The following is a 19,754-nucleotide window of genomic DNA, read 5'->3' as shown; positions in this document are numbered from 1 at the left end:
TGTCCTCAGGCTACGCCCTCCAAATTTCTCCCAGTCCATCTCACTTTCCTTTTTCTGCTCCTGTTTCACCCTTTCCTCCAGTAAAACAAACAAAAAAAAAACTTCTCCTTAATCCACTCAGTCTGTTTGTACATCTAACAGAAATGTACCGTCACATATTCAAAGGCACCCCGTCGTTCTCCCCTGTGAGGTGACTTAGCAAATGGTATATTGCACCCCAGGAGGTCCTCCATCCATTTGCACTGCATATCTGTGTGCTATCTGTGAACGCTTTGAATCTGCACACGGATGGAGTCGAGTGAGGTTTTCCCCCAAAAGTGTAATAGAGTGATTATCGTTATCGTTAATTTGATGTTTGTTTTGGGGTTTTTCGTTGTTGTTGTGGTTGCTTGAATTGTGTTTTGCTGTTTTCTGACTATTTCTCATCTAATTAAATGCTGGAAGACATGCTGTTCAGTTTGGTGACCTTCACGGCCTTCAGTTAAATTATACCAAACCTGATGCAGCATCTTTCTGAAAATGCACGAGCATCAAGTGAGCAAAGGCTTTCCGTTCAGGATGTTTTCCATCTGGCCAGTTGGAGAACACACACACACAAAATTTGTTTTTTTTATTTATTTGTTTTGAACTGTCTTCATGATTTTTACCACATCCAACACAGCTGCATTTATTCAGTCAGAAAATATTTGCCATTTGGAAGAACTCAACAGTCCAAGAGTGTTTTATTTGAAAAGAACGAAACAATATGCATATTCAACACATCAGTCATCAGTCATCAGAAACGGAGTTATTTGGAGCAGACTGTAAGAAATGAGCAAAACTGAGACTGAGCTAACAGCTATAACTAGATAACACATTACCATCAAAAAATAACGGAGGCAAACTTAGCTGGTCCCTGAGTGAGTACAGGTGAATGAGATTAGTGTGAGTATAATGTGATTTTCTCTTCATGTGGCAGGTGGGAAACCTCGGTCTGCTCTTCATGCTGCTGTTCTTCATCTACGCTGCTCTGGGAGTGGAGCTTTTTGGAGAGCTGGGTAAGATCTGCAATCCACCTGTTGGACACCAACGCTTTAAACCATATCCTCACTAAAATTATGTTCTTTGACACATTAACGCATCGCCGTGTGGCGCATCAGTCGGAGGAGATGATTGGTTAAACAAAAAAACAAAAAAGAAAAACCGATCAATGACACTTTTTTAATATGTCAGACTGAAAAGTTCATTTCTTTCTTTTTGGCTCATCTGTGCTCAGGAGTTACAAATACAGCCTCATTAAGTTCTATTAATGGAGTGGAAAACAAATAAAAAGTGCAACTCTAGGTTGAGTTATTATCAAACACAGAGTTGATGTGTAAACAACACTGGAGGAGAAGATTCTGAGCCCATGAGGCTTATTGAATGTTTGTTTTGATTCCCCCTCTGCACATTTTCCTGCTCTATTGAATGGCAGGTTTTCAGAGCTGCGGTGAGTCGATGTGGTTGTTGACACACTCAGCACTTACCGTTGTTGGATCAAACCTAAGCCTACTGCTTGTTGACTGCTCCTAGACAGGGAATAATGACGTGCGTTTGTATCATTAAGGGCCTCAAATCAGTTTTCTTTTGAGCAAACAATTCAAATTTCACCCTGACTTGAGTGAGGTATGAGCCTCTGAACGCTCTGTCCTTCTTTTATATCACCTCAGTGTGTAACGCTGACTACCCCTGCGAGGGAATGAGCCGCCATGCCACCTTCGAAAACTTTGGGATGGCCTTCCTCACGCTCTTCCAGGTTTCTACGGGTGACAACTGGAACGGCATCATGAAGGTACCAGTTTTATTCATTATTATCACACTTGGCTCCTCGATTCGAGAAGCTATTTGGCTTTGACTGTCTTTGCTCATTTTCATGGATACAAAATGTCAGCAACACCTTCGTGGACTTTCAAATTTCACTACAACTCAAGGATGAAGTGAATAAAGTCCCAGTTTGGGCCTTCTGATCATAATATTTAAATATGATGAAACTTTTTGAAATGTTGCATCTCCAATCAAAGTCACGGTAAGGTCACGGAACACTTTGGTGTTGCTGAAATCTCCGCAGTGCCTCGCGGGGGACTCATTTAAATGTGGTACAAATCACGGAAGAACTAAAAAAAAATGATAAAATTCAAGGTTGAGGTGTCATTACTCAAGACTTCAAACAGCAATTCTGACAAAACCTCACGTAAATGCCGCAGGAGTATGATCTTAAACTCAGAGAAACACAATCCTCAGCCCGTAATTGTTCAGTTAGGTTGTTTGGGTTGGACAGAAGCTGCGGTTGTAACTGAAGGTCTTAAAGTTCACGGTGCAGGGTGAGGGTTCAGGTTAGTGTGTGTGTGGAAAGTGTTTTTTTGTTTTTTAAAAGGGAGTAGTAAACTACTCCAACCAAACGTTTCAAATATGAATGAAGATTCAAACTTGTGCTGATGATAAACAACAATCCCTCCCTCATCACTCATGTATCAGCTAAATCAACTCTCCAATCACACCCGAAGTACCTGAGTCCTTTATCGCTGCCCAAATTCTGACTGATAGTTAATCAGCGCTGATTAGGCTCTTGAAAATTAGTGCCTGGTTGTTGATGAAGAGGGAAGACAGACGTCAGCTTTCCAGACGCCCAGAGTTGGAGAATTTGACGGTGTGCCGTGTGACAACAACGGTTCTCTTTCATTGGCTATAAAGAGGTTACTCATGAGTTCGCTTCAGTATAAACTAACAGGCTAATGTTGGTTTATACTTCTGTACTCTAAAGTGCTCGTCCTCACCTCATCACTCTCCAGTCCTGCTGAAATAAACAACCCGATGACTCAACAAAAGTCTTCTTAACTTAAGAGTTGGACTTCTGGTCTGGCTGATGATCAGCATTAGTAGGGAGATGTTGACATGCACCTGTAAACTGATTGTTCAGAGAAAAAAATATATTTCAAGTAATTGTCCCTTGCCATGTTGTGTAGACTCTCCATTTGATTGGTCTTCTCTTTCCTCTTTTTCTTCCACCCCTTTTTCTTCCATGACTCTTGCACCCCCAACTCTCTTGATCCTCCCTCGCCACCCACCAGGACACGCTGAGAGAGTGCCCGCCGAGCCATCCGTCCACCGACTACGGGTGCCACGCCGGACTGCAGTTCATCTCTCCGATGTATTTTGTGTCCTTCGTGCTCACGGCTCAGTTTGTCCTGATAAACGTGGTGGTGGCCGTGCTCATGAAGCACCTGGACGACTCCAACAAGGAGGCCCAGGAGGACGCCGAGATGGACGCCGAAATCGAGCTGGAGCTGGCTCAGGGAGGCCTCTGCTGCATGATGGGAAACATAGGGGCCATCGCCGGGGCCACGGGCGGTGCCATGGGTCCTGCCGGAGGAGCGGTCGGTGGAATATCAGCGGGGACGAGCGGCGGTGGGGTGGGACCTCTGCGAGATGGAGAAGGAGGCGCCGGTGCAGCTCATGAGGGACACACAAACCATCGATGCCGGCTCTACTCTCCGGCTCAGGTTAGACCACTCTGCCTTTCCAGAGAACAGTTCCAGAAGCACTTTTAATGATATCTAGAGAGGTTAATTAGCTGTTAAACATTTTATTTAAACACCTTGACCACTCATCGTCAAGAAAATGTCGTCACTTTAACTGGTGTTTCATCATTATTATACCTGACCTCAATCACACCAGTCAGAATTAGGTATTAATGACATCATCTATTTAACTGCAAACATATGCGGCTCTATTTTAACTACATCTGGGGCTTGTCCATATTACTTTTTCTATTTTAATGTTGAAAAAATGGCCGCTATGTAAGACACTAATAGGTCATTTGCAGCCACATTTTAGCCCTTCCATTGTGGGCAGTTTCTGGCTCCGCGTCACTTCTTCCACGGCTTTCATTTGGATTCACTCATTCAAATGTTGCAGAAGTCCCAAATAATTGCAGAAAAATATCTGGCATTTCGGCCGTTTGCTCCCACCATGTGTGCCACTCGCGCTGGATCGTTAGAGATGAGTGATGGGCTCTAAGACCGGTGATCTCTTCGCTGCATTAGCTACGTCCTCTCTGAGCCAAACGCATGAATCATCATTCAACAGTACAATCTCAGAATCACTAATCCAATTACCGTCTGCGGCGGTGCACTTTATGAGTAACAGCTTAGCAGCACTTCGGCAGCAGCTGCAGCTGCTTGCTCACCATCAGTTTGAGATTGAAACGGAGATAATCGGCCACCGAGAACAGAAAGCCTCCATTGATCAGTAGCTAGTCGACTTCAATGTCAGATTTTTCATCATTTTGTGATTTCTATGAAGTGCTTTTGGTCAAGGTCACCATTTATTCAACATTTTGGTCCCTTTATACCTTTGTCAGAATTAACCTAATTACTTCTGACAACGCTTTAAAAGATCCAGACATTATGATGGCCAATAAATTCAAATTCTGAGCTGGAACATTCTGCAGTCAGTTAGCTGAATATATCGAGAAAACTGGTTAGCGTGCAGGAAAAAAAAATGATTGCAACCAATATTAATCATTAATTGCAGCTGGGCCTCTCAATTTGCAGAAAAGATACCAAACTTTATCTGGTTTTGTTGGATGGCTTCTGCAGCTCAGACAGGCAGGTATCTCTCTGCAGGTTGCTGTCGAGATAATGCCGCTCCTCGGCACTCGACGGTGTAATACCACCTGCTGCACAGGCTCATCATTCCGCCTCTCGTATCTCTGACTGTCCCGCTGTCCCCTCTACCACCTCTCTCCCAACTCTCATCATCCCTCTTTCACAAATTGCTTTCCAGCTCCTAACTTCGTCAGACCGCTCTGTTTTTCTGCCATAGTGAGCCGCTCTGATGACACATGTTGCGTTCGCTGATATCCATCTGGCATCTGGCATCCGGCTCATACCGGACACGCTGCCTTTTGTGAAGAGACCCGTGTATGTCACATTGACATCACAGCAGCAATATAAAAAACCAAACCGACACCGCTCTCTGGGGTCTCTCTGTCTGTGTGATACTACAGCAGCTGCATGCGGAGACAGTGGCACCAGAAATTAATTTAAAATGAAGAGTATTCAAGTATCTTGCAGACTCATAGAGCCGGCAGTAGCAGCTGATGTGGAGAGCGGGTTATTACTCCTCGACACGGTGAACCCACTGGGTTTAAGTCCGGCCTTTGGGCCTCTTTGACAGGTCATGCTCTTTACTCTTTCCACTCAGCTTTCATCTTTCTTTTCCAAAGTCACAGTAAAAGTGTAAACAGGAAAATGCCATTCAAAAAAAAAAAAAAAAAAAAAAAAAAAACGAATGAAAACAAATTAAAAATATTCTGTTTCTCCTTATTTTAAAATCATCATGTCGCAGTTGTCAAAGTCAGGATTTGAACATAGGCAGGCCAGGTTTGGACAAATGGAGATGTATATTTAGAATGAAGTAACAACCACACTCCGTCAGCTATGCAAATCTGCAGAAGACACGCCTCCTCGTGATGCCCGGCATTCAGAGTTATTTATGAGCGGTTTTGTGCGTTCAGACTTGGAATGAGGCCCGGCACATAAACAGGCTGTGTTCCTGCTCTGATGCTCAGCTAAGCAACACATGATTAACATGTTTGTGTTGCTTATTTCAAGAGCTTCAGCGTCTTCCTCCACAGCAGCAGTTTTATTTCAACTCTGTGGGACTTTGGAGCGTCTTGAGTTGTTGTTATTCATGACATGAAGCCAACCACACTTGTACAAATACAATGTATTTCTGACCCGCTAAACCTATGAGGAAATCCCACAGACACACACAGCCAGAGATATTAAATTGCCTCTTTCTTCATTGTTCTAAAAACTCTACAGTGGCTTTATCTCAAACAGCCAGACAGCACAAGCTGCATTTATAATCATGCTCACATAAAAGTTTAACACCTGCAGATGAGAAGTTAGTTGTTTTGTTTTTTTACTGTTACACAGAGAGGAGTTCACAAAGAAGTGGGGATGGATGGAGGGAAAAATTGAAAAAGAAATTTGACAGCCTTGTAAAAGGGGAGAGAGTTTGCAGTTTGGCGAATCGACTGACTGCGTCTGAATGAGCTGCAGAGTTATAGACTGAATCAGTTTTGATAAAAGAAAGCCTAAACTGTAACTGACCCCAGAAACGGAAACACTGCTCAGCAGAAAAGGAGGGAAATGTGATCTGCTCTTCATCAGCCATGACGTCAAAGGAGAGTCAGAAGCAAGTGGCGACCTCCATTTGTTCATAAATGCTGTTTGGAACCCTAAAATCTGTAATTTGTGCAACCAGGAGAGCCACATTTGGATGAGAAGGTGGACTGTTTCCTGATGAAAAATCATAATGCCTACTGAGCTGAAAATGAAGTCAGAAATCGGGCCATTTTCCCATGGACTTCAATACAAACTGTCTTCTAACAGTCCAATTGAGACCATTAATTGAGTCCAGAAGAAGTTTCCATCATTTTGAATGACAATAAAGAGATGTTCTGTCGTGTTCCAGAGAAAAGGTCCGGCTTCGGAGTCCAATAATCACTCAGACAGGGTTGATCTCGGTTGTACATAAAAAGTACAGCAGTTCCTCGTTACGTAACAAATGAAAAGTTGAACCCCCGCTGGCTGTCACACCTACGCGCTTCATGCCAATCTGAATTGAAAGGAGGGAAGTTTCCAAAGCTGTTCAACCATCTGATGAGCAGTTCTGAATATTTTCTCCTCTTTTTCCTGAAGCGCTCCAGCATGGTCAGACTCTCCCCCCCAGCCGAGCTTCAGAGCTTCTGTTGGTCTATTTTGGATCATCGATTCAGTTTTCCGTCAGGATTATGTTTAGAGCTTGTTCCGCTGCTCGGAAGTTGCCGGACAGTAAATTACTGTGGCTGAAAACAGCACACACTGGAGGATTTTATCTCCCTATTGTCGATACCGACAGGCCCGGACTTTGTGTTATCGTCCCTACCTCACAAATTATAAGCCTAATCAAACCGACGATCAGAATGCGTGTCCATCACCGGAGCTGAAGTTACTGAAACCGGGATCCCTTCCAACAAGAAGACTCAGTTTCATATCGAAGGGAATCACAGTGAGACAGCGAGTGGGCGGCGGGGTCCGTCTCATTGTGCTTATACTGACGTTTTTCACCACGAGAGGAGCAACAACTCAGATCATACGTCTACTCTGATTCAGAACGGAATCGGATCATTGTTGTAGAGCAAAACCACAATCCCAACCAGCAACCATGCTAAGCTTTGTATAATACTTTGATACTCAAAATGTGAAGACAGATTCTTGTAGATATTGTCATGAAATCTGTTCGCAGAAAAAACTCTCAGATTAACAGTTTAAATGCTTTAAAAGTAAATCCCAGATGTCTCAGATGGATTAGGAGCCGCTGTCATTTTTCTTTTCATGAACAAGTAACACAAACAGTCTCTACAACAACAACCCCCGCCCCACACACACACACACACACACAGACAGACTAACAAACCGAGAGAGAAACAACACTCATTAATGCAACTTATTTCAGTCTTATTACCTTATACACACTCCGTAGTCTCACAGAAGACAACTCATTAGATTTGGAGAGATCGGCGAGGCTCCCTGCGGAGACAAGTCAGGCATTTTCGAAAATTAATGTACAGCTCACACAAGGAAGTTTAGAGTTCATAGAGAAATGCATCTATGCAGTGTCAAAATGAGAATCTCTCTCCTTTATCCCTGCTGCATTATGCTAATTACGAGAAATAATGTGGAGAGAAAAAACTCTATCCATCCAAGTTGTAATATATAGAAGGTGCCCCATCTGGAATACATGAATCCCCAACAGAATATGTTTTAATAGAGATCCAGGCGGAGATCATTGTGCAGAAAGGCACACATGTTTTTATTTTCACCTGTCCAGAAAATGTGTGCCCTGAGATCTTTGCGCTGTTGCCCTGTTTATTTTAGGATTGCTTTTAAATTGGCTGTATATTTCTGAGCTTTTACCCGACATGAGCCACAACGCAGTTTTCTTTTTCATTACGGGGCCAACCAATGTGGACTGTAACCCGAAAAAGGCAGCAACAGATCAAAGATCAGATGTGCCGAAATGAATTTCTTCAAATCTATTTTTATGTTTTATGTCTTTTTAATTTTGGGTTAAATTACATATGGCTTTGACTGTTGGGATGTTTTATATTTGACTGAAGTGAAGCACTTAGTTGTTACTTATATTAAGTGCTGCACAAATAAAGTATTTATGTTATTGTCATAACACAGTCCGTTCAGTGTGTCAATCATGGAGCAGCTCCACCCTCCAGTATCATCTCTTTGTCAGAACAGGATCATAATTTAGAAAAGGAGCATCATGTGGCATTGAAGTAGACCTAAAACTAGTGATAGAGACCATAAACCCACAATGAAAATGTTTACTTAGCTAAAATAAATGAGGCAATTTTCCCATAGAGTTCAATAAAAGGCCCCAGAACAAATATCCAGTTTCATATCACGTTTATGTTTCTATCTGAAGAAGGAAAAACACTTTAAGAAACAGAATTATCGATCATTTTAATTTGTATTCTGTTTGATTAAAGTCAGTTTTGTTTAGTTTTTTTTATTTTTTTGTGTATCGTGTTGTCGACTCCAGTGTCGACTGCATCGTCGTACCTTCGCACTCACATTCCTGATGCCACGCTGCTGCTGTTCATATCGCGCCGAATTATCTACGAGGCGGCTCGTGCTTGACAGGAAGCAGTTTCTACAATATTGGATAGCAGAGAATGACGTATTTCCAGTCGATCTCTCTTTGAGGGAGTTTGCGGTGATGCACTCGCTTCATTCTGGATATTTTCTCACCTCCACACATCTGGCCATCCACCACGAGAGGTCGGTTTCCATGTGGCTGGTTTCAGAAATTGTCAAACGCAGCCAACTCTGAGGCGTGTGAAAGGTGTAGAAATCAAATGTTCTTTGTAATACAAGCGTCCGACATTAAACCTGATGTGGATCATTTCATCCTCTAAACTACCTCACACGTGCTGGATTTAGCATTTTAGAAAAATAAACTCGATTTTTCATGAGCTCCAAATCCACCACAGGTGAGTTTGGGTGAAAAAATGGTGTTAATAATTCAGCGTTCAGTGGTGCAGAGTGTGGATTTCAGAGTGGATGGGAGAAACCAAACGGCAGCTCGGGGAATCAAACGGGGTCATGGTCTCCGAGGTCTCCTAGCCTCAGCCCCTCACTGTGCATCTCCTGGCACTCAAGGCGGTTTGTGTTGTGCGCTCGCGGTGCATCAGTCTGCGCAGCCGGGGTCGGGCTATCGACCACGTTTGCTCTCCTCACATCCACAACCGGCCGCTCTCATACGCAGAGAAAAAGAGCAGCTTGAACTTTGGACTCACCTTTTCAGGGAAGATAGTGTGAAAAAATACAACTCAGAGCTGACAATACAGGTCAGGGAGGGAGAAACACAGAAAACTGCAAACCAGAGGAGGTTAATGAGTGAAAGAGGCAATAAAAATCAATAAAGTTATTGGTGTCATGGGAGAGGCAGTTTATTAAGTTGTATTAGAATTTGTGATGAGGAATTGTGAATTCTCAACACTGACAGCCGAACAAGCTCTCATCTGAGCCCGGTTTTCCTAAAATTCATATACTATAATTATTAATACTGGCAGGAATCTGCCAGTTAGTTCACACTGCTCATCTAAAATCAACTGGTGCAAATCGATTTAATTTATTTATTTATTTTTTATTTTTTTGTAAAGTCACTCATCTCCTTCTTCACCTGTCAGATCGCGATTCATTAAACGAGACGAGATTTAGTCTCGGCACGCGTTACACATTAAGACAGAATAAGATGAAGGGACGACAAAGTGAGAGTCCCAGCAGATGAGTCAGTGAATGTGCTGAGCTGTAAAACATGCAGTCGTGGTTGTAAAACAAGTCGATGGCTGCAGGGTGAAGTTGATAGAAATGGAGGATGGAAGAAATGGCAGATTGACAAAGAGCTATTGTTCAGAGCGGGAACGCTTTTACACAGATAGAAGGTCGATAAATATTTTTCTTGCTTCCGTAGTAAATTCTCTAACTTCTCTTTTTTGGCAGGTGGAGTGAAAATAGCAGTTGGAGTCTTTTTGGAAATAAGCGTCTTTGTGAATGAAGGGCATAAAATTACTAATAAAATAGACATAGATATTATACAACTGGCTCATCTGGTCGAAGGACATTAAACTGTTTCATCATTTTTAGGACTATTTTGTGATGAACACATGCTCATGAAAATAAATGTCTCATCGTCTCAATGTGGAGAGGACTATTTCTCTTAAGTCTGTGCGTCTCAAAGTGTGGCCCGGGGACCTCCAGGGGTCCGTGCATGAACTTCTGGAGGGTCCAGAGCAACAAGGGGAATAATATTACAATAATATCATTCTAATCAGCACTCCATCTATAAGCCTTATGCTGACAGAATTATTCAGGCTCTTTTGGTGGTGGGTTTAAAATTTGAATTATGTGCACACACTACACTTATTGCATTTTACAAACCTAATGAGAAGATAAAAGATAAAGACGGTCGCAGTATCTGACTTTACATCGTTAATGGGATGGATAATTATGACCCACAGCTCGTTATACGCTAACTGTACAGGAAGTTCTAACAAACGCTACAGACCTTTCTGCTCATTGCGAAGAGACCAAACGGTTAATGCTGTGTGTGCGTTTGTGTTTGTGTGTGTTGCAGGAGAGCCAGTGGCTGGACAGTGTGTCTCTGCTGATAAAGGACTCGTTGGAAGGGGACATGATTGACAACCTGTCCGGTTCAGTTTTCCACCACTACTGCTCCCCTCCTGTCTGCAAGGACTGCAAGAGTCACCCACAGGAGGTTAGTGGGGGGGCCGCGCACACTCAGACACACACAGAGACACACACACTTTCTGAACAAACTATTAATAACTCCCCAGGCTGCTGACTCTGAATGAGGCAGTCGATTGATGTTGGTCTCATTTTAATAATTTTTTTTCAAACCAATGAGCGCGCGGCTTTCGTTGTACTTTTTTTCGTGTCCGTTCAGAAGCAGCAGCTAGGTTTTCCCTCCTACCGGATCCAAGCACGTTCTGCTCCGGTGATATTCTGCCATCTCTTGCTGAGTCCCAAAGACGGGAGCTGCTAAAGTGAAGCCCATTCACGGTTTTGCCTGCTTTTGTTACCGCCACACAGTGAATCCTGGGAAAGGTTGGGCCAGCGAGCATCCAGCCACATCCAGAGAGAACGTGTTTCTCGGCTGCATTTGGTTTTATTTATTTTCATCTTTAACCCACATTTTTATTGAGAAGACTTGACTCGAATTTTGGACCTAAACTAAAAATATTGGTCATCAACCTGATCTCCTCTGAAAGGTAACCCAGCAGGAGTATCAGAGAAGTTCAGACAATCAGACAAGGTCTGCAGCTGCGCGGAGACCATTTTGGAGTTCATTAAAAGTTTTAATAGTTTCATTGTCAAAGAAGTGAATTCAGAACAAAAACACACCGACACCATATGTGTAGCATCAAGTTCTTTGTAAATGTGACGGTCCATACAAAATTGTCGTTTTTCCCAGAACACAAGATAAATCCATAAAAAATGATACAGCTAAATATTTAACAGCATAATACCAATTAAGTCCACTTCAAGTCAAGTTTTCAAAGTGAGTCATCTTGGTGGCGCAGGGGGAGACACATGTGCCCTCAAGCACAGGGACCTTTTTCCTCTTCAGTGGCTGTGAGCTCGAACACATCGAGTTTCTGGTTGCACAAAAGCCTTTCATAGCGAAGAAGCCAGAGAGGGATCACACGCTCGCTGCAGCACGAGGGAGGCTGCGATCAATCCGTCCACTGTGCATCCTCCTGGCCACAAATTGGCAGCAATGAGATGCAGTGCACTGCAGTGCGAGGAAAGTTAGTAAAAGCGTTTAAAAGCCTTTAAAATATCCTCATTACGCCGGAAAAGTTGTGATCATATTTCGTGTTTTCTGGTACGAAAGCAATCGCTTTGTGAAGCTTATAGGCAAAGATTGTTTGCATCTATCCTGTAAATTGGTGTGTACCATACCGACCCATACTGGATTGTTAGCTATTTTGTGTGTGTGTGTGTGTGTGTGTGTGAGCCCACAGTGCACAAACGCACCTCTACATCTGTATGTCCCGGGTCAATATTAGATCAAACATCTGAGTGAATCCACATCATCCTCCATTTCTCCCCTGGTTGTTTGTTTACGGCACAGTTCGCCGGAAAATGATCTTTATTTATTTATATTTATATTAGCGTACCTTTCCCCAGACAGGCAGAGCTGCTAATAATCCTACACGTTCCGAATCTCCTGTTTATTTAACTCGGGTTTCTTCCTGTTGCGAGATAACCGCCTGATAAAAATAAAATAGTATGCTACCGTGTCAGAGCCTGTATTGTTAGTGTTACTGAAATAAATAATCCTAAATAAACCTATAGGGAATAACAGAAATAAATAAAACTGCTGGGAGGTTTGAAAAGATTTGTAGTTTTCAGTTAAACAGTTGGTGGGTGAGCTGAAGACGACTCCCAGTAACTCTGAAATCGACTCCGAGCTGCAGGGCGCCTGTCAGTGGGCGGGATAAATTAAGATTTCGTCCTCACAGTTGATATTGGAAGAAGAAAAATGAAGCGTGAAGATGTGAGCGATTGACGTCCCGGTCTGCAGGGGTCAGGACCGACCCGGATGAGCCTTCGTTTGGCCCGCTCCCACATTCAGGGAGACGTTTTCCATGATTTCATCCTCACCTTTTGTTTCGAACAAACTGTCTGTCTTTTTCACTTCAAACTTGCAGCACTGCGTTCATTCATTTGACCTCCATATGTTATTGAGTCAAATGTGGGCTGCCAATTATTTGCAATTTTCAAGCAGAGTGTGAAGGCTGCTGTAGAAATGATACTTCCACAGCTCCCATATATTGACAAAAATTACATTTCAGTGTCCTTATCTGAAATGACCCAAGCCGCCTTCACGCGCTGATGTTTGGACCACGGCAGCGTTGAGGGAAAGTTGGCGACAAAGCTGATAAAAACTGACTTGCTATTCTTCAAAGTTCAAGAGAAAAAACAAAAACAGTGAAGTTTCTGCTGTCATGTGATTCTCATCAGATTTCCATCCGGTCTATTTGCTTCAAAATAAAATCCGACACAGTTAATGCCCAGATTCATTTGCAGTAAAGACAGAAATAGCTATATCCAGTCTTGGAGGGATTATCTGAAACCAAAAGATAAAGGAATAAATTTCTGTTCTGACATTTTCTTCACGTCCAACAGTCTTCAACAGGCTGTCGTAGAAGGTCCCGTCACTCGGTTTCCCGGTGCTGCCACTTCGACCAACACGTGGCGTGATCACATCAGTCACAAAGGCCTAAAAGCAGCTTCAGGCTCAGGACAGAGGCGTTTCCATAACATACCGTAGTCTGTGTTTGTGTGTTTGTGTGTGTCATTGTATGCATCAAGGCGACCCGCTGATACGTACACATCCCAGTTCCCATCTCCAGCCATGATCATCTCCGCCACAGTCTGAAGAACTCCAACTGGAAATTACTTTTCCTGCTTTCTAGAACATTGAAATCTAAAAATTTACGAACACATCAATCTTCTTGTGTCTTTTTAAGAGTGAGGAGAAGTTGGTCTGAGTTTATTGTGTTGACAGAATAAAGACAATTAGATATTCAGAGCATTAGAGGCTTTGGAGCTGATTTTTCATCATTACTGCTCCAAAGAATGAGCAGAACTCCTGATCAGATAAAGACAGAAACTTTAAATTAGCTATAAAACAACCCAAACACATGAGAAGAACTTTGTGATCAACTTTTCTTTTGTTATTATGGCTCACACTGTTCTGGTTTCTACGAAAAGGAAAATGTGAGGTCAGCTTTTTGCTTTCTTTTTCTTTAATGAGCTGCTCCTGTATTACATTGAGTGACGTATCATTAGCTGAGTTTATGCTGATTCTGAATATGTGGATGCTTTGGAACATTTTTACTTGATGTTGCTGTTTCATTCGTGGTGACGTTCGCTGTGCATTTGTGGGACAGATCCGATTGGCGGAGGTGGAGCAGGCGTCTCTGATGTCAGAGCAGCTGTCGGATAAGTCCTCGTCTCCGGCGCTGCCCGACGACCTCAGCCTGGACGAACACAGCAGCTACCAGCTGCTGGTCAGAGACAGCCAGGTAAACACACACAGAATAACACAAACCAAACAAAAATAACACACCATTTATGAATCTTTGGATGTTCAATATGCAGAAAGGTTTTTGAAATGAATAATGAAATTTGGGCATGATGTGTAGGTGAGATATCACATCAATACTGTCCAGATAAAATGTAGTTAGAGGTAAAGTAGCAGCCCACCATGTTGTCGCCTTTTGTTTCTGCATCTTGGAGGTTTGTGATCTATCCCCAGCTTTACAGTCCATCTCCCTGAAAATAAAACAAAAAAAAACAAAAACATCATGTCGTATAGAAGAAGATTTGAAACTACAGACGGAAACCAGAAACTCATAGTCGTAATAAATCAAGTGAGACGAAGGGCCATTTTCCCATATACTTCAATATAACTTCTTAGACCCGTCATTGGATTGAATCCTTGAATCTGAGGCGCTACAGCGTTGGCTCCATTTTTCAGACACAGTCTACGGCTGAGGGAAGCAAACGTACGGACGTACCAGCGATGTCATCTTCAGCATTTAGCCGCAGTAATCACACACAGACACACACACACACACACACACACACAGGTTCATGTCGTCGGAGCATCGAGGAGTCACAGCTCTTGTCATCGCACCTCTTCCCTCCTTTTGCTAATCATCATTAATTACTATTTACACGCTTAACCGGCTGATTAAAACAGATGCCTCCCTCTGAGCTCCTGATGGCAACACGCTGGGAGGCACACATGCACCCTACATGCACACTGTGTGTGTGTCTGTGTGTGTAAACACGTCCTTCGCACCTCCATCTTCCCGTGATCACTTTGCTCGAGGCGGCTCCACCTGGCCCGTTTCATCGCCACGTCAATGAAGGCCTGCTCATTTGATCCGGTTTACAACAACAGCAGCAGCCGAGCAATTTGAAGCTTTGAAGCCTGCCCGTTACTTCCTTTCTCTTCAGCACATCCAATTTTAATCAGATCTGTGTGGATGAATAAAGGAGGAGACATGAAAAGGGGGCTTTTTTTTTTTTTTTTTTTAAATTGGAAACAAATTGTACTCAGATTTCCATTACGACAAGGGGAAATGAAAGGCTTCAGTTTGATATCTTTCTTGCTCCGCTGAGCATCGCTGCACCTGGATATCGTGTTCATTCTCTCTCCATCTCTTTGTCTCCCCCCCCCCCGCCTCTCTTTTTCCTCACACCGCCGTCTTCCCCCTCTCTTTCCATCCCGCTCTCAGAGGGGCAGCAGTGACTCCCGCAGCTCGGAGGGGCTGCCCTCCCATGGCGGCCACGGGGGGCTCCGTCCCTCCAGCTCGGGCAGCGAGGACGGCGTCCAGGAGCTGTTTGAGGTCGGCGTCCATCCTCAGTTGAACACTCCCACACTACAGCAGCGAAGCCCGGCACACTGTGCAGGTAACAGAGCGCAGGCGACGACCAAGGAGCATTTCTCCTTTCATTAAAAACAACTTATTGTTAATAACTTTCCATTTGAGCGGCGGCAGCATCCGAATAGTTCAATTGAATCTTTCGCATCAAGCAGTGGTATTAAAATAATCCCTCCCGGGTTTACCTTTCATGAGTGCTTCTTATTATCCTTATCAGGGTTCTCTGTGACCTTCGCTGGTGTTTAAATACTGCAATTTCATTAAGCTGCGACTTTGACGTGACATTGATGGTATCGTTTAAATAAGAAGAAGTATAAGAAGAGACTTTTAGTTTTCCCACAAAGGGAAGCGTCTTATATTCCACACAGCTGATTGACTTCTACCCCCCCCCCCCCCCCTCACACACACACACACACACACACCTCCTTCACCACACATACATCTTCCTTTTACAGTAACATAGCTGCCATGCCTGGAACAGATGGAGCGATAAGAGGCAAAGTCAACTCAGGGTGACTGTTCAACAGGATGTTCGTGAAGAGACGGGAAAGAGAAGCAACACACCGAACTGCACTGATTTCTCTAACTAGCTCCTCTTTTTTTTCCAGACGGCGATGGAGGCGGCGGCGAGTCCTCGCCCGTCTTCCACCTGCCTGCGGACTTCTTCCACCCCGCTGCCGCCGCTTACCCGGGCAGTCCCGGGGACGGGGTCAGCCCAGGAGACAGGGGGCCGTCCAGGTTGGCCTCGCCGGCCTCCTGGGCCTCTCTCCGCTCACCCGGAGCCAACAGCAGGCCCCTGAGCTCGCAGGTATTAGAAACAGCTGGATGGTTTCACATGCAAATGGGAAGGAACCGACATGAGTGTCTCAGTGCAACACATGAGAGACGCACTGCAACAGTCTGAATAAATAATTCCTGAGGGGACGTTCAGTGAACTGAAGTTTTCATGCGTCAAACACGCAGTCAGATGGGATTTGACAAATGAGGTAGAATTTAAAGTGGCTCTGGAAGCTTGAAACAGTAACATGCTTGACAAAAAAATGAACTATATAAATATATAAACTATAAATATTGCATAAAGAGAGATTTCCACGTCTAATCGAAGTTGATCTAAACAAAACGCTCTTTTCCATCTTTCAGAGCTCACAGAACAACGTAGGCCGACTCAGACCGACAACTGTGAGCCAAACAAGTTTTAATCACTGACTGAGGGGTCTCACATGGAGGCTCCGACACCGACAGGTCTGGACCGAGAAGAGATCTGTAGACAGACACTACTCAGAAGCTACTCAGTCATAATTGTAGCCGGTCACTCATCGATATGGAGTTATCACCGCCCCTTCGGTTTGCTCCTGGATGAAACAAACAATAATGAAAAGGCTCTTATTTTAGCTCTTGTTCCTGCGTAACCATGGAGACGGGTTTCTCTGTCTTTCCTTTCTACCTGTTTGGTTTGTTTAGCTCGTGCCTGAGTGCCTTTGTGATCCTCAGCTGCTGCGGTGATGCTCTGCAGCGCTCGGCTAATTAGCCAGTTCGACGCCGTGCACTCTGGCTCACGTTCTTCTCGTGTCCCCTTCTATCCTCGTTTGACTCATTTTTCCAACTGTCCCTCTATTTTTCCTCTTTCATAATCGCCCACCCCTCCCTCCTGCGGCCATGTACACTGAGAGCATGGCATGTGCCAGCATTAGCGATGAGGATTAGGACCCCCCCCCCTGCCCGGGTAATATTTTGAATGGAACAAATGCTCGGTGATGCAAGGAGGGGGGGTGGCTGGCACCGGTCAGGACTAAAAAAAGAAATTCTGATGCAACAAATATTGGAAGAAGTTCTTAAACAATTCATATTTCTAAACTGAGACTAAAATCTCCACATTTTTACATGAAATCCAAATCAGACTTTTGGAGAAGAGTCACATGGATACATGGGCACAGCAAACTGAGGAAACATGAGGGCGAGAAAAATGCAGTTTGGAGCGACGGCTTCTCTTCGAGCCTCTTTAAGCCATTCGAGCTTTTCTGCCTGAGTGGTAGCAAAGTACTGCAGCACTGGTGGCATGTTTGTGGAGAATTCGGGCAAACACAGATGAATATTTAACCCTGATGGGGTGATTTTAGTTTTATGTCAAAGGGATCGATTTTTACAAACTTTGTCTCTGTAGATTTAAATTCCCTCTTTCACTTCCCTTCTTTTTCTTTCCTCACCTCCCCCCTCTGCGTGCAGCACCCCTCCCACAGCGACTCCTCCCTGGCCACGGGCAGTTCAGAGGGCAGCCTGCAGACCACCCTGGAGGAGGGCCTCAGCTTCAGCGTGTCCCCACCTCAGGACCTGGATCTCCCCGTACCTCTCCTCTGTCCACTCCCTAGCCGCGACTTACTCCCCCAGGAGCCGACCACAGGAGGCCAGGGCAACCCTTTACTAAAGAGGCGCAGCACCGCTCTCACCCTCCAAGCCACCAGGGGGCACCAGAGGAGCCAGAGCAGCTGCGGCGGAGGCAGCACCAGCCCCAGCTGTCCCCGGCAGGACTCCATGGACCCTTCAGACGAGGACGTGGGCACGGGGGCCGGCGGAGACTGCTGCCAGCAGGCCTTTAACAGCGAACACTTGTCGGAAACGTTGAACAGCCTCTCGCTGACCTCGCTGCTCACCCCGGGCTCTCTGGCGCCCACGCTGGTAAAGAAATGCCACAGCACGGGCTCTCTGGACCAGGCCAACCTGCCCGCCCGCCATAAAGACGGACACCACCTCTACGGCATGGACGCCCACAGTTACTTGTCCAGCCGCTGGACACAAGGACGGGCGAGCAGTAAGGAGGAGGAGGAGGACAGTGACGTGACAGGCTTCAGCATGAAAAGCAGCAGCCGACCTACAGACACGGCCTCCAGGAAAAACAGATGAAACACTTGTTGCCTCTCTGTATTGGAACAATTTATACATTTGCATTTCTGGACCTTCGACAGAATGGGGAGAGACTTTTACTACATGCCCCTTTTCCCCATTTCTGAAATTCTCTCTCGTCTTTGATTCGTTCTCTCTCTCTCTCTCTCTCTCTCTCTCTCTCTCTCTCTCACTCCTCCCCAGATCTGGCTGTTTGGGATCAGTCATTTCTCAAAAGATTACAGTTTCTTCTGAGTTCTTGGCATCCTTTCATTTCCACAGGAGATGTGGTTGGGGTTTGAAAAAGGACTTAACAATAGCGACATGGTGGCGTTTTAGGCTTTTTGCCTGTTCAGTCGGGGGGCTTTTACATTTGAGCCATGTGGGAAGCCGTCAGAGAGACAGGGCTGAAACTCGCCATGATGGAGGAACATTACTGAGGCGATGTGATTCTGATGAAACTGAAACTCATTTTTCTCTAGGGAACAGGGTTTGCTCGACCCAACGTGCCCTCAACCATTGTGCAAAAACAGTGTTGTCAACATTAGACAGACGGCAAACCTCAATGCTCCTTTTGAGGACTACCTGAACTTTGTACAGTTTTGTTTTTTGTTTTCTTTTTTGTTGGTTTTTTTTGTTCATTTACATGTACGTTTTGTCATATTCATCGCTAACAGTAGCATCAACCGACCTTTTTTCCTCTTTAGCAGCTTCGGAGGGTAAGAGATAATGGAAAGGTCGTACTTTTTCCATCTTCTTTTGCAGCTTTGATTTGCTGAAGTTGCGTGAATGTAGACGTGTCTGTCTCTGTTTGTGAGGGCTGGGTGGGTGAGGGGAACTGACGAGGGGCCTCTTTGAATAGAAGCGTGGATATGTGACTGCTGCTGAGCATACGTGTGGGTTGTTAGTGGAAGGGCTAAAAATGATTTGAGTGCAGACCTGGGCCAAATACGACTGGCAGATTGTCTTCTGATACGTAAAGCTGTGAAAGCGTTTCCAAGCTACATAATAGACTCTGGAAGACGATTTCTGAAGCTAATAACGTCTACACATGAAATGGACGTGTCACGGGCATGAGAAGGGAGGCTTCTTCTGTAAATGTGAAATGTTCATCGGTTGTAAGTACAGAACAATTTCAAATCGGTAAACACTGAAACAGTCCAGAGGCCGAGCGCTTCTCAGCAGCTGGGGTCGTGCAGCTTCGCCCACTGAGCGGTGCTCCGCAGCAGGCGTCGGGTGATGACAACCGGAAGATGAAGATGAATTACAGCCAGTGAGGCGAAGGAGGATTTTCCTTTTTTTTTGT

The 19,754-nt window shown here is 44.6% G+C and overlaps 1 protein-coding gene across 1 annotated transcript in view; it reads left to right on the top strand.

The window, feature by feature from the left end:
* Positions 1-18,469, top strand: part of cacna1ib (calcium voltage-gated channel subunit alpha1 Ib) — a 117,038-nt gene extending 98,569 nt beyond the window's left edge. Inside the window, exons 30-37 of the mRNA XM_029501062.1 lie at positions 959-1,037; positions 1,689-1,810; positions 3,087-3,518; positions 10,723-10,863; positions 14,069-14,203; positions 15,425-15,599; positions 16,180-16,379; positions 17,795-18,469. Coding sequence (XP_029356922.1) covers positions 959-1,037; positions 1,689-1,810; positions 3,087-3,518; positions 10,723-10,863; positions 14,069-14,203; positions 15,425-15,599; positions 16,180-16,379; positions 17,795-18,469 — 1,959 coding nt within the window. The remainder of the gene's footprint in view (positions 1-958; positions 1,038-1,688; positions 1,811-3,086; positions 3,519-10,722; positions 10,864-14,068; positions 14,204-15,424; positions 15,600-16,179; positions 16,380-17,794) is intronic.
* The last annotated feature ends 1,285 nt before the right edge of the window (positions 18,470-19,754 follow it).

The sequence above is a fragment of the Echeneis naucrates genome, chromosome 1, assembly GCF_900963305.1.
Source record: "Echeneis naucrates chromosome 1, fEcheNa1.1, whole genome shotgun sequence".
NCBI lineage: Eukaryota > Metazoa > Chordata > Actinopteri > Carangiformes > Echeneidae > Echeneis > Echeneis naucrates.
Note: the sequence above shows the minus strand (reverse complement) of the source record. Positions and strands in the feature narration are given on the sequence as shown.